General features: G+C 42.8%; 1 protein-coding gene across 1 annotated transcript in view; it reads left to right on the forward strand.

The window, feature by feature from the left end:
* The window catches only part of LOC137380771 (ATP-binding cassette sub-family A member 13-like), a 330301-nt gene that overhangs the window by 242079 nt on the left and 73856 nt on the right, over positions 1 to 14366 (forward strand). The window contains exons 50-53 of the mRNA XM_068053109.1: positions 4168 to 4325; positions 5352 to 5582; positions 7517 to 7619; positions 9775 to 10024. Of these exons, the coding sequence (XP_067909210.1) occupies positions 4168 to 4325; positions 5352 to 5582; positions 7517 to 7619; positions 9775 to 10024 (742 nt within the window). The remainder of the gene's footprint in view (positions 1 to 4167; positions 4326 to 5351; positions 5583 to 7516; positions 7620 to 9774; positions 10025 to 14366) is intronic.

A 14366-nucleotide genomic window follows, 5' to 3' on the forward strand; every position in this document is an offset into this window, starting at 1 on the left:
GGAAGAGTCTGTCACTCTAGTATTGGCCTTTATAGCCACTCCAGGCGCTGCTCCACAAACCACTGACCACCTCCAGGCGCTTACCCATTGTCTCCCGAGACAAAGAGGCCAAAGAAGATGATACAAAACATGTACCACAGCAAGTTCTAAGTAACCAAAGAGCCGTTGCAGAGTTGTGCCATTTAATAGAAGAACGCCTTCATTGAGTCATAGAGTTATACAGCACAGAAACAGGCCCTTCTGTCCATCGTGTCTGTGCCAACCATCAAGCACCCAAATATTCTAATCCCATATTTCTGAACTTGGCCCATAGCCTTGTATGTCATGGCATTTCAAGTGCTCATCTAAATACTTCTTAACTGTTGTGAGGGATCCTGCCTCCAACACCAATTCAGGCAGTGTGTTCCAGATTCCAACCACCCGCTGGGTGAAAAAACTTATTCTCAGATCCCCTCTAAACGTCTTACCCCTTACTCTAAATCTATGCCCCCTGGTTCTTGACCCATCTGTTAAGGGAAAATGTTTCTTCCTATCTAACCTATCAATGCCCCTCATAATCTTGTACACCTCAATCATATCCCCCCTCAGCCTTCTCTGCTCCATGGAAAACAACCCTAGCCTTTTCAGTCTCTCTTCATAGCTGAAATGCTCCATCCCAGGCAACATCCTGGTGAATCTCCTCTGCACCCTCTCCAGTGCAATCACATCCTTCCTATAGTGTGGTGCCCAGAACTGTACACAGTACTCCAGCTGTGGCCTAACTAGCATTTTATACAGCTCCATCATAACCTCCCTGCTCGTATATTCTATGCTTTGGCTAATAAAGACAAGTATCCCATATGCCTTCCTAACCATCTTATCTACCTGTGCTGCTGCCTTCAGTGATCTATGGACAAGTACACCAAGGTCCCTCTGACCTTCTGTACTTCCTCGGGTCCTACCCTCCACTGTATATTCCCTTGCCTTGTTAGTCCTCCCAAAATGCATCACCTCACACTTCTGAGGATTAAATTCCATTTGCACCTGATCCACCCATTTTACCAGCCCATCTATATCTCCCTGTAATCTAAGGATTTCCTCCTCACTATTTACAACACCACCAATTTTCGTGTCATCTGCTAACTTACTGATCATACCTCCTATATTCACATCTAAATCATTAATGTACACTACAAACAGCAAGGGTCCCAGCACCGATCCATGCTGTACACCACTAACAGGCTTCCAATCGCAAAAACAGCCCTCGACCATTACCCTCTGCCTCCTGCCACTAAGCCACTTTTGGATCGAATTTGCCAAATTGCCCTGGATCCCATGGGCTCTTTCCTTCTTAACCAATCTCCCATGCGGGACCTTATCAAAAGCCTTACTGAAATTCATGTATACTACATCTAATGTACCCTCATCTGCACATCTAGTCACCTCCTCGAAAAAATTAATCAAGTTAGTTAGACATGATCTCCCCCTGACAAAGCCATGCTGACTATCCCTGATTAATCCCTGCCTCTCCAAGTGGAGATTAATCCTGTCCCTCAGAATTTTTTCCAATAATTTTCCAACCACTGATGTTAGACTCACTGGCCTGTAATTACCTGGCTTATTATTGCTACCCTTCTTGAATAATGGTACCACATTCGCTGTCCTCCAATCCTCTGGTACCTCTCCTGTGGCCAGAAAGGATTTGAAAATGTGTGTCAGAGCCCCTGCTAGCTCCTCCCTTGCCTCACATAGCAGCCTGGGATGCATCACATCTGGGCCTGAAGATTTATCCACTTTTAAGCCCACTAAAACATCTAAAACTGCCTCCCTTTCAATGCTAATATGTTCAAGTATATCATAATCCCCCTCCCTGATCTCTCCACCTACATCATCCTTCTCCATAGTGAACACCGATGAAAAGTAATCATTTAAAGTAATTATCAGCTGCCATGCAGCGTAGGACTGGCACAGTCAGTGACCATATTAGTCAGCTGCAGACTCAAATCTCCCTCCAATTTCTTCCAGATATGCTGCCACGCAGACTTATGGAGATTGTTGTAGAGTAGCACACAGCATAATGCTCAGTCAGCAGATATGAAAATATGGATACCAGCAGATAGGCACAGAACACCTTTTGCATTGCTTGACCTTGAATTCATTCCTCCATTTGTGCTTCCCTAATTCCAACCACGTCAGATATGGAGATTCCTATTGGGAAACTTATTTTTGCCAGTAACAATTACACCAGTTAGCACAAAGGCCCATAAAAACCTAAACACCAGCAGAAAAGAAAGATAAATATAAAAGAAATTGGTGCAAAAGTGGCAATAAACTGTTGAATGAATTTTCTTATAAGCCTTTTAAATTTACTTCTATGTACATAACAACACCTAGCAGTTTTCAATACCCAGTATATATATGATTGGGGTTTACATCCAGTGCTTACCTGGTATGATGGCAGGATAACTTAGTGTCAACCGTGAATCATTGGTAGCATTCTTGTCTCTGAGTGAGAAGATTGTGGGTTCAACTCCCACTTCAGAGCAATCTGGGCTGATACTGCAGTGCAGCAATGAGGGAATGCTGCAATGTTAGAGATGCCATTGTTCAGATAAGATGTTAAACTGAGGCCCTATCTGCCCTCAGAGGTAGATCTCACGGCACAATTTTGAAGAAGAACAGGGCAGCTATTCCTCGCCAATATTTATCCCTCAACCTTCTTCCTTCCTTCCTTTTGGCCTCCTTGTCTCGAGAGACAATGGGTAAGCACCCATTGTCCCAGTGGTTTGTGGAGCAGCGCCTGGAGTGGCTATAAAGGCCAATTCTAGAGTGACGGACTCTTCCACAGGTGCTGCAGGTAAAGTTGGTTGTCGGGGCTGTTCACAGTTGGCTCTCTCCTTACACTTCTGTCTCTTTTCCTGTCAACTGCTGAGTCTCTTCGACTCGCCTCTCTTTAGCTCTGCCTTAATAGCTGTCCGCCAGCTCTGGCGATCGCTGGCAACTGGCTCCCACAACTTGTGGTCAATGTCGCAAGACTTCATGTTGCGTTTGCAAACATCTTTAAAGTGGAGACATGGACGGCTGGTGGGTCTAATACCAGTGACGAGCTCGCTGTAAAATACGTCCTTGGGGATCCTGCCATTTTCCATGCGGCTCACATGGCCAAGCCATCTCAAACGCCGCTGGCTCAGTAGGGCATACATAATGGGGATGTTGGCTGCCTCGAGAACTTTTGCATTGGAAATACGGTCCTGCCACCTGATGCCAAGGATTCTCCGGAGATAGCGAAGATGAAATGCGTTGAGACGTTGCTCTTGGCTGACATACGTTGTCCAGGCCTTGCTGCCGTAGAGCAAGGTACTGAGGACACAGCCTTGAAACACTCGGACTTTTGTGTTCCGTGTCATTTTCCCAAACCCTCTTCAACCAACATCACAAAAAACTGATTATCTGGTCATTATCACATTGCTGTTTGTGGGAGTTTGCTGTGTGCAAATTACCTGCTGCATGTCCTACATTACAACACCTCAGAAGTATTTCATTGGCTGTAAAGTGCTTTGGAAGTCCGATGGTTGTAAAAAGCACTGTATAAATGCAAGTCTTTCCTTTTTTTAATAATGTGGAAGGTGTAGTGATGCCACTTCTAGAGCATCACCACCTGCAAGTTCCCGTCCAAGTCACACACCATCCTGACTTGGAACTATATCACCGTTCCTTCACTGTCACTGGGTCAAAATCCTGGAACTCCCTTCCTAATAGCACTGTGGGTTTACCTACCTCACATGGACTGCAGTGGTTCAAGAAGGCGGCTCACCACCACCTTCTCAAGGGCAGTTAGGGATGGGCAATAAATGTTGGCATAGCCAGTGACTCCCACATCCCATGAATGATTAAATTTAAAAAAAAATTATTCTGTTACCTATCTCTGAACTTCTGCATAAGTCCTTCAAGTGCAAAAGGAGCAGAGACCTGTTTTACAGGTCTTCCTCACCCATGCTTTTTTAATACTGTCACATACCATTAACAACTAAGCAAGTTAACCCCTTGCAAATATCTGAGATCAAGAAAAAATATTACTAATGCCTTTTGTGCCATACAACAACTTTTGCCAGCCATTAATACGAGCTATTCAACGAACTAACTATAATAGTAATCACAATGTATCTGTATCCGTTTTCATCTTGCTAGGTCGAACAATTATTTTCACTACGCATCATTTGGATGAAGCAGACATCCTAAGTGATCGAATTGCCATCCTTGAAAATGGCCAACTGAAATGCTGTGGTTCTCCTGCCTACTTAAAGGAACAGTATGGACAGGGTTACAGCCTCAGTATCTCAAAAAAGGTCAGTGACTCTCAAGTTGTGATACATCAGGATTTAACAAAACAAATGTTATTGATCCTACCAATAGTGATTATTAAATGTAAATGTGGTTGGGGAGGTTCTGAATTCCAGTCTGTAAAGCATGTATTTTAAATTGAGTTGAGAATTTATTATGGAGGTAGCAGGGTTACAGCAAGCCAAGGCCTTTTTAACTCCTGAGCCTCAGATCAGGCCCAATTCCCACCAGAACCCAGCAGGAATGACATGGAAGGTGAAAGCCGGGAACAGGAAATCATGCAGCAATTGATGGTGTCCAAAGAAAATGGGCCCCAGCATGAAGTTAGCCCATGAGAAAACCTTCAAAAAGTTAAAAGTTTCACTTACCTTGGATCTCCTCTGGTCTTGGAATCTTCCCATGCCTTGGAAGCTTCCCCAAGTGTGATCGTCTCTGTGTGGAGTCATGCGGAAGGTGTTAAAATAATTTCAGGGTCTGAATGGAATCATCAAATCTTGACTTTTGCATTTCAATAACGCAATGGCCACCCAGGAGCAAACCTCTGTTCCAAAAGGCTTCACATCAAATGTCCGTTGCAGATGGGTGCTTAGCAACTGAAGTTTCAGGTGCTTCAGTTGCATTATGGATTGGCTTACCTTGTTTAATTAATATGTATTTGAAAGGATCTCGTTGCAGGCACACCAACTGTTTCTGATATGTGTCAGTCGTGAGTTAAGCTCCTTTCTAATAAAGTGGGCTCAGAAAAACCCTAATTCAAAATTGATAGCTGCCTAAATTATATGAGGATCAAAACATAAGACCTTTAGGCTCCACCAATAGCTTTCAGTCTTTTATGTAAGGCTGAATGCAAATTATTAATAACTTATTTGTTTTCCTTAACAATCTCATAATACAAGTTTCATAGTTGTCTAAATTGTTGCATGCATAGAAGGAATTTGTCAGTGAATATTGAAGTTAATATGGACAAGTTAGCTTACAACTTGACAATGTAAAGTTTGGTCAACTAACTTCTGTTGCTCTTATTTCGATAGCCCTCTGTGGCAGGATCTGATGAGTCATGTGATGTTGGCCTTGTGACCTCCCTGGTGAAGCAGCACATTCCTCTGGCCTTTCTGAAGGAAGATGCCTTTGGAGAACTTTCATATGGCATTCCCACAACAGAAGATAAAACTGCTTATGAAAAGTTATTTCAGACTCTGGACCAAGATATGGAAAAGTTACACCTAAGCAGCTACAGTATCTCTGATACAACACTGGAGGAGGTAAGGACTCAATCTAAGTCACATTGGGTTAATAATGGTATTTAAAGCCCCATTATTTTTTGTAGCTTCAGACAAAATTATACATGCACATACCAATTGATTTTAAACAGAGCAAAAGCCAAAATTAAGTTATGCCACTGCATGCCACCAACTATACCGAATTAGGAAGGGGATAAGAACAGAAGCAGAGGCCACTCAAAAGCTACAAAATGATTTTTTTTATTCTTTCATGGGATGTGAGTATCACTGACAAGGCCAGCATTTGTTGCCCATCCCTTATTGTCCTTGACTACTGAATGGCTTGCTAGGTCATTTCAGAGGGCAGTTAAGAGTCAACCACATTGCCGTGGATCTGGAGTCACATATAGGCCTCAGGTAAGGACAGCAGATTTCCTTCCCTGCAGGGCATTAGTGAACCAGTTGAATTTTTACAACAATCGATATTTTCATGGCACCATTACTGAGGCTAGCTTTCAATTCCAGATTTTCTATTAATTAATTGAATAGCCGAGCAACATTGCCACTATGCCACTGTCTCCCCAGTTAGTTGGAGATGATATGGAAATAGAACAATGACAGATTAAACTTACGACAGATAAATGTAAAGTGCTACACATAGGAAGAAAAAATAGAAATGTGTGCTCTCTGATTAGTTTTGAACTAACAGTGTTTAAGCCATTTTTATCTGAGGTTTCTAAGGATCTTTAGCTGAAGTTATGGCAGATGATCAGGAGAAGACCTGCAGGAATTCAACCCCTAGGAATAGAACTGGGGACACATTATCAAACTAATAAAAGTAATTTTAGGACTGGTATTAAGAAATGCTTCACATTAAGAAGAATCAATGTGTGGAATAAATTTCCAGATAGATTGGATGCCGCTATAGGAAGATTTGTGGTTGTTCCTGAATGGATGATTTAAGATGGGTTGAATAATTTTCTTCATTCTTGTCAACAGTATCATTTTAGTTCATATCAAGACATCAAACGTAGGTGCATTTTTCAGGGACCTAATTTTATTTTAACTTCTTTTTTCAAAAGTGCAAACTTCAGTGGAGTCTTTGTGCTTTTGGAGATAGTAGAAAGTTATTCAAACAAATAATTTTTGTAAACAATAGTAGTTTCTTATTTTGCTATTGGAAGTCAATTCTCTGAATTTCTGTGGCGTTCTGATGTTTTGCCATAACTATGCGGAGAGATGGGCAACAATGTCTGGAGCTTGTGTGTATGACTAAAAGGTGATCACAACCTTGAGATGTCCCAAAGTGCTCCACAAACTATGAAGTACTTTTCAAGTATAATCACTGTTGTAATGTAGGGAAAACGAGGTAGCTAATTTGAACAAAACAAGGTCCCACAGAGGCAATTAAATAAATGAATAGATAATCTGTTTAGTAATTTTGGTTAAGGGATAATGATGGCAAAGACTGAGGGATAACTACCCTGCTCTTCTTCAAATGGTGCCATGAGATCATTTGTAAGCATCTGAGGATAGACAAACCTCACTTTAATGTCTCATCCAAAAGTCAGCACCTCTAAAAGTGCAGCACTCCCTCAGTACTACATTTAATTATCAGTCTAGATTATGTGCTTGTTGGCATAAGGCTTAAACCCACAAACTTCTAGCTCAAAGGTGAGACTGCTACCATTGAGCCAAGACAGAAATCAAAGCATGTATTTAATGCAAACAGACTTGTTACTTCAATCTGATTAATCAGCTTATTTTTTTTTATGTTAGTTCACGATGTCAAGTCAGTTGTGCAGTCAATTGAATAATCCCACAGGAAGCACATTGATTTTGTTTTATGTAAATTTGATACATACAGTCCAAATCTTTGTAGATGCAATATAACGTTTATTTAAGTAATTTAACATTAATCTGATTAAATTTAAAATCTACTTTCATGTCATCTTTTCTGTTTCCTCTTTCATCAGGTATTTATGAAGTTGCTTCAGAGTGATGAAAAGCCTGCACCTTATAAAGGCCAAGATACAGAGTCTCTAAAGTCTGACAGTATTGAATCAACTGAAAGTGACAGTGAGTAACTAAATCAGGCTCATATCATACAAAATTTTTAATGTTCATTGCACTTAAATCATTTTAAATGTATGGTATCACTTCAAAAAATATCAGTCTTTCCAGTTTTCGTAATTTAAACAAGTCCATCGTGTTTCCTGTCTGTACCATGCTGCTGTGAGAAGATTATAGGGTCAATTTTCATGTGACTGCTTCCATTGGAATGGAGGTGGGCAGACTGAGCCTGTTCAAAGGAAGGCTTGAAATATTTTCATGGTTGGGTCTCATCAGCATTCCATCAGCAAGATGCTCTCATTTTAAAGCTCCTCCTGACCTCACAAAAACAATTCTAGGAACTTTCTAAAGTGTTTTGAGGAGCCTGCAGTTGGTGCAGCACACACTTCATCCAATAATACATCAAAATTGCTTTGAGACCCTATTGATGTTGTAGGACTGCAGTTTGAACTGACCATTGAGGCCTCTGCCTGTTTCCAGTGGCCACCTGGGCTGCCCATTTCAAAAACCCAACTGAAATGGCTCAGATTTGAATCTAGGCAGGGATGGGGCTGTGCTGCTATTTCCATTGCACTACTGCCATGTGCCCACCCAACAGGAGGATGAAATCAGCCCCCATGACTGGAGGTCTGGTCAGATTTGAGTCAGTCCAGTGGGCCTTCTAGCAGCTGGCTAATGAGCAGCATTAATGCAGAAGCAAGTCTCCTGTTTACTTTTTTAGGCAGGGGTAAGTATGTAGCATGTGAAGAAAATAGCAAATACATTTAAAGAATAGATCCAACAGTGATTTAAAAAGAGGTTTGCTGCAGATATATTCACTATGTGATTTTGTGCAAGTTCTTTGATCATTACTATTTACAAGCTGGGAAAACCAATCCAGTTTTATTTTTTTTCAGTAATTGTTCCAATGACCACCCTCTTCCCATATCTATGTATCCTCCTTTCCTTCAAACGCGTATTGAATCTATTCTTAAATTTTCTCATACTCGTGCAGTGCATCCTGCAGCCTTGCAACCATTTGTGTTTAAAAACAATCTCCTACTCTGTCCTGTATTTCTTACATGTAATCTTACATCCACTTCAACTCATTTAATACCCCTCGGAACTGGAGAGTGTATATTTACTCTGTCGCATCCCTTCATAATTCAAATCCTCTTCAGTTTCCCCCTTTCCACTTGACATTCAGTATTCCTTGTTTTAAGAAGATCTTCTGCATGTGAGAAGCACTATTGAAATGTAAACTGCTGTTTTTAGATATTCGGCTAGATGAGTGGATGAGGGTGGGTAGCACATTGTGTTCGATAAAACCTGTTCAAACTGCAGGGATGAAAGTTTCATCTGTCTGCTGCTCCAGTTCCTGGTGGACATGGATCCACAGCTCAAACCTGCCCCAAACTGAGCACTAATTGGCAATGTACTGGCAATTTCACTCTGGCAGATATAGATCCATTGAATTGGCAGGACAGGCTCTTGGGATTGAATGGCCTACTCCTGTTCCTATTTTTCTATGTTCTAGATGGGCAGAGAATAGCTGGTGTGGAAAATGGTAAAATCTCACACTGATCCAATGGTATTTTTATCAGGCTAGTGCTTGGCTTCTGTACCATTTCTCAGAGATCCTGTTGCCTTGTATGGGGCAGATACTTTATACCTTATAAGGCAGGTGACAACCAAGAGACGGAGCTGGGTGTGGGGACTCCCTAATCTTGGGAGTTCTTTCTTCTTAGGTTGGACTGGGAAACCTGTAATCAGTGGAAGTTGGTCTGCCACGCCCAGCCCCGCCACCATCATCTATCTAACAGATTGCCATTAGGAAGGCGGCACCTGACCCTGGGACCACAAAAGGACGCAAGATTAGTCTCCTCCCCGCAACCTGCCCATCAACCGCAACTCTATCTCACCCAGGAAACAATCAACTGGGAGGAAGGACAGCCAGGAAGCAATGAACATCTGGCAGAAATTGCGCAGAATTTTTCTTTTTGAGATTAAAAAAGTTGAGGAAAGCATTTTTGAGAGAAAATTGTATAGGAAAGTTCTTGATAAACCATACTTAAATTCTTTTAAATCTACTTTTGTCTATCAGCAGAATGGCTTGATATATTGAGGGATTCAATGCATATCAAATTGGTTTGTGTTGAATACAATTTTTTTTTTACACAAGGTGTGGCCCTTGCTGGAAGCCAGCGAGTAACTGGAATGCAGCTGATTTTGAAACAGATGGCAGCTCTGATGATTAAACGCTTTCACCATACGAAGAGAGATTGGAAAGGGGCCATTGCCAAAATGCTGCTTCCTGTTCTCTTTGTCATTCTAGCAATGGCTCTGTTCAGTGTGAAACCTTTAGCTGCTGAATATCCTTCACTCAGGCTGTCTCCAGATATATATCAGGATTCAGATGTCACATTCTTCAGGTAAGATATCCTGATTATTTACTTTGAAGTTTACCTCAGCCCCAAACATGAGGAAATGCTAAACCAGCCTTGTGCTCAGTGAATGTAGAGTCAGCTCTGAAGAATAGCTGAATATGCAGAGGAGATGAATCATTATTAGTCTACCTACCTGCTATTTTAATTTCAGTTTCATCTTCTGTTAGTAACCATGATATAGGAATAAAGTGTCCCAGTCAGGTGAGGCTGGTTCTTGGATCTGTTGCTATAGAAAATAATTGACCTGTTCAGTATTTAGGAGTTGGGTTGTAAATCATAAAACATTTTTGTTGTAAATGGTTGTATTTAGATTCATTAAACTGTTCCTAGATTGACAATGGCATTGATACCTGGGGTTTCAGGTGTATAGATCTTTGAAGGTGGCAGGACATATTGAGAGATTAATTAACAAAGCATATGGGATTTTGGGCTTCATAAATAGAGGCATTGAGTACAAAAGCAGGGAAGTTATGCTGAACCTTTTTAAAATTCTGATTCAACCACAACTAGAGTATTGTATCCAGTTCTGGTCACCACACTTTAAAAAGAATGTGAGGGTCTTTGAGAGATTACGGAGGAGATTTACCAGAATGTTTCCGAAGATGAGAGATTTTAGCCACAAAGTTAGGTTGAGAAGCTAGGGTTGTTTTCTTTGGAGCAAAGGAGATTGAGGGGACATTTGATAGAGGTGGACAAGATTATGACTGGTTTGGACAGGATAGGCGAAAAAGAGTAGTTCCCATTAGCTGATGGTACAAGGACTAGGGGACACAGAATTTAAGGTTTTGGGCAAGAGATGTAGTGGTGATGTGAGGAAGAACCTTTTTACATTGCAAATGGCAATGACCTGGAACGCACTGCCTACAAGTTTGCTGGAAGCAGAGATGATGAATGATTTCAAAAGGAAATTGGATGGGCACTTGAGGGAAAAAAACTTGCAGGACTATGGGAATAGAGCAGAGGATGTGCCTGCCCAGGGTATTTGGTGCTGACCTGTCCAAATTTCACAACCTTGGGGATATTGCTTAAGCACCTGCAATACTAGGAAAGCATTTTGGGTCCATACCTTTTATAGAAGTCACAGCAGAAAAATTCATTTTGAGAAATTGGAAGATTAGGAAGCATATTTAAGTGAAAGATATGTGCACAATCTAAATGCCAATCTGGGTGTCATCCATTGATCTAATCACTTGAGGTGTTAGGACCTTGAAAGTTGTGAGTGTGGCAAATTTTGCAGTTTTACACTGCATCTTGAACGTATGCCCTCATGAAGTATTGGAAAATATGAGACTCAGAGAATACGTTATAGGGTTATATGAGTGCTTGACATGGGTAAGAAGTACATGTGGAACAGGCAACATCTTGTGACAAGCAACCTTTGGGCCAGACTCAGGATATATTGCCGAATGGTGCTGTTTCCTTGCTAAATTCTTTTAAAGGAGCTACTTTCTTCACCATCTTGGGCAAATCGTACAGATTGTTTACATAACATTGAGTCTGCGGCCAAGAATGTTGTCCTAATGACCTCTAAACGGTCAAGTTCGGAAGAAACCTCACACCCATCTCGTGCACATGAGGATCAGATGTACTAATCATTCACTTGCTGACAGAAGCAATTTTGTGCCTTTATATTGGGATTCCTATCATTTCATTTATATCTGACACTTCTATCTGTTTTTGCAGCCTCAGCCAAGACTCAAAAATATCTGAAATTGATTTTTAAGTTTGATAAAGGTTGAAATAAATATTGCCCTCACGTGCGGTAACACCTTTCAATGTGGGAGTGAATGTTTGCATTAGCAGCAGTATTCCTGTCTCTGTGTCAGAAAGTGAGTGGTTTGAGCTCTGCTTCAGACAGTCCTGGTGAATGGAGACCAGGGGCTGGATTTTCATTATGGGAAGCAGATTCAGATTGCAATTTTCAAATGGATAAGCTCTTAATTGGTATGGAGACGGGTTTCCTGTCCTCGAGAGCCATTCATCGGGATTGAAATTGGCACTGGTTTATATCAAGTGCGGGGCTCATGTAGACTCCCCACAGCGCCATCACTGAGGATGCTGGTTGTTCTGAGGGAGCGATCTGCCTTCCACAGCACCAGAGGGAAGTGAGTTGTCACAGGGGAGCTAGAGGGCTGGCACTAGGGGTTGGGAAAACTCTTGCATCATTATTGCCCACCTGGATCTAATACTAGAGGCTGTGAGAGGCAGGAGGAAGGTCCTCTTCCCAGACAGTGGCAGGAGGAGGCCACCTCATCATGCAGCAGGGGCTCCTCTCTGTTCAGTGTTGTCAATCTCCGATCCCTCTTCCTCCTCTTCCTCCCCCGATGAGCTGTCTCCTTCCAGGGCCTCACTGTCCTCAAGGTCCACACCTCTCTGGAGGGCCATGTTATGGAGAATGCCACAGACCACCACAATGACCAAGACCCTTGCTGGTGGGTATTGGAGCGTGCCACCCAACCAATCCAGGCACCAGAATCACATCTTCAGAAACCCAATGGCCTGCTGAATGGTTGGCCTGCTCAATGGTTGGCCTGCTGAGCAGGTGGCATTGATTGTTTCATCTCTGGGCTTCTGGGGCTCCCGTAGAGCAGTCAGTAGCCATCTCTTCAAGAGATTTCCCTTGTCCCCTTGGATTCATCCATGCACTTTGGGGGATGGAATGAAGGATTGAGGCAGCCTGGACTGGTGGTGGATGAAGGAGTCATGGCAGCTGCCAGGAAAGTGAGCGCACACATACAGGAAGCTCTTGTTGTGGTCACAGACCAGTTGGACGTTGAGGGAGTGGAATCCCCTCCTGTTGATGGATCTCACTGACCAGTTACTGGATGTCTTGATGGCCACATGGGTGCAAGTGAAGATGCCCTGCACCTGAGGGAATCCAGCGATGGAGGCTGGGCCCTCTGTGAGTGTGCAGGCCCATCTATATCAAAGTGGATGTAGTCCCCTGACCTGCTGAAAATGGCATCTGTGACCGACCTGATGAGCTGTTGACTGTGAGATGCCAACTAGGTCCACAGATGATCTCTGGAACGACCCGGTTGCATAGAAATTTGGAGCAATGGAGACGTTGATAGCTGCAGGTAAGGGACTGCCGTGGGGGCTGCGAGGCCTCAGGTCATTGTGGATTAGAGCACAAATGTCCGAGACCATCTGCCTGGATAGGCACAGTCTCCTGTGGCACTGGCTGTCTGTCACTTGCAGGTAGATGACTCTTGGGCTATGTACCCAGTGTCTTCGATAGAGCCTTCTTCCCCTGGCAGCCCCCCTCTGTGCTCCTCTACCGCCTGCTGTCCAGTTGGTTACATCTGCTGCAGCTCATCCTGGCTGCTCTGTCCAATGTCAGAGTAGCCTGTTGCCATCTGAACCCCCTCAGCTGGGCTTTGTGCATTCACCAGGCCTTCCCCTGCCAACCCAAGTGATGCCAGTGGCCTCACGTCCTTCTCCAAATTCCTGGCACTCAGAACTGAGAAACACAAGTCTTACAACTGTGGCACGTTTGAAGCAGCTGAGTTTTTCTTTGGACCTCTGCAGTATTTTAATCAGCCCTTCCCATAGCCCTCATTGCCCCCTTGCTGTGTTCATGTCTTGCACACCCTGTCATGTACCTGCAGGGCGTCCTCCATGTTCCCAGCCTTTAAAATTTAAAAACTGCTGCTGACAAGCCTGTTAATGCGTTTGTCAATGAGCTCAACAGGCAATTAAATGGAAGCGTGCACCCGACCTGTTCCCTTTAGAAATGGTGTCATGTTCCAGAGGCGGTGGGTCCCAGTGCTGACCTCTGTGAACGCGATATTCAAATTATGCTCACACCAGCTTCCACACCCAGCAGGCTTTCAAAATCAATCTGCAGATTTCTGGCTTTGAATTCCAGATTGACATCCAATGAAATACTGCTATCAAGTGGGTTTGGCTGTCCCACCCCTCCCCCATCCCCTAATCATATGGTTGTACTGACAGCAATCTTCAAAATATTTTGTTAGGAATTAACCAGAATACTTGTCTATTATTGCTCATTGATAGTTAGGATTATTACTTTTAAGGAACAGGAATTTCTGGGGACAGTTTGCTAATTGAAGCAATTTTTCATTCAATAATTGGTTCATTAATGCTGCATTGCTGGGTTAGGTCATTGGGAAGTCGTGTCTTCTTGTCTAACAGTTCTACATATGCATGCACAAACACAGGAAATCAGCAGATGGACAGATGTGCAAACAGCTCGATAGGCAAAAATATACAAACAAGTCACATACACACACACATAATAAGGGTGCTCACAGATGGATACATTTAAGCAAAAAAGGCTTATTTGGCACAGTTAAGGATGGGG

The sequence above is a fragment of the Heterodontus francisci genome, chromosome 2 (genome assembly GCF_036365525.1).
Source record: "Heterodontus francisci isolate sHetFra1 chromosome 2, sHetFra1.hap1, whole genome shotgun sequence".
Lineage (NCBI taxonomy): Eukaryota > Metazoa > Chordata > Chondrichthyes > Heterodontiformes > Heterodontidae > Heterodontus > Heterodontus francisci.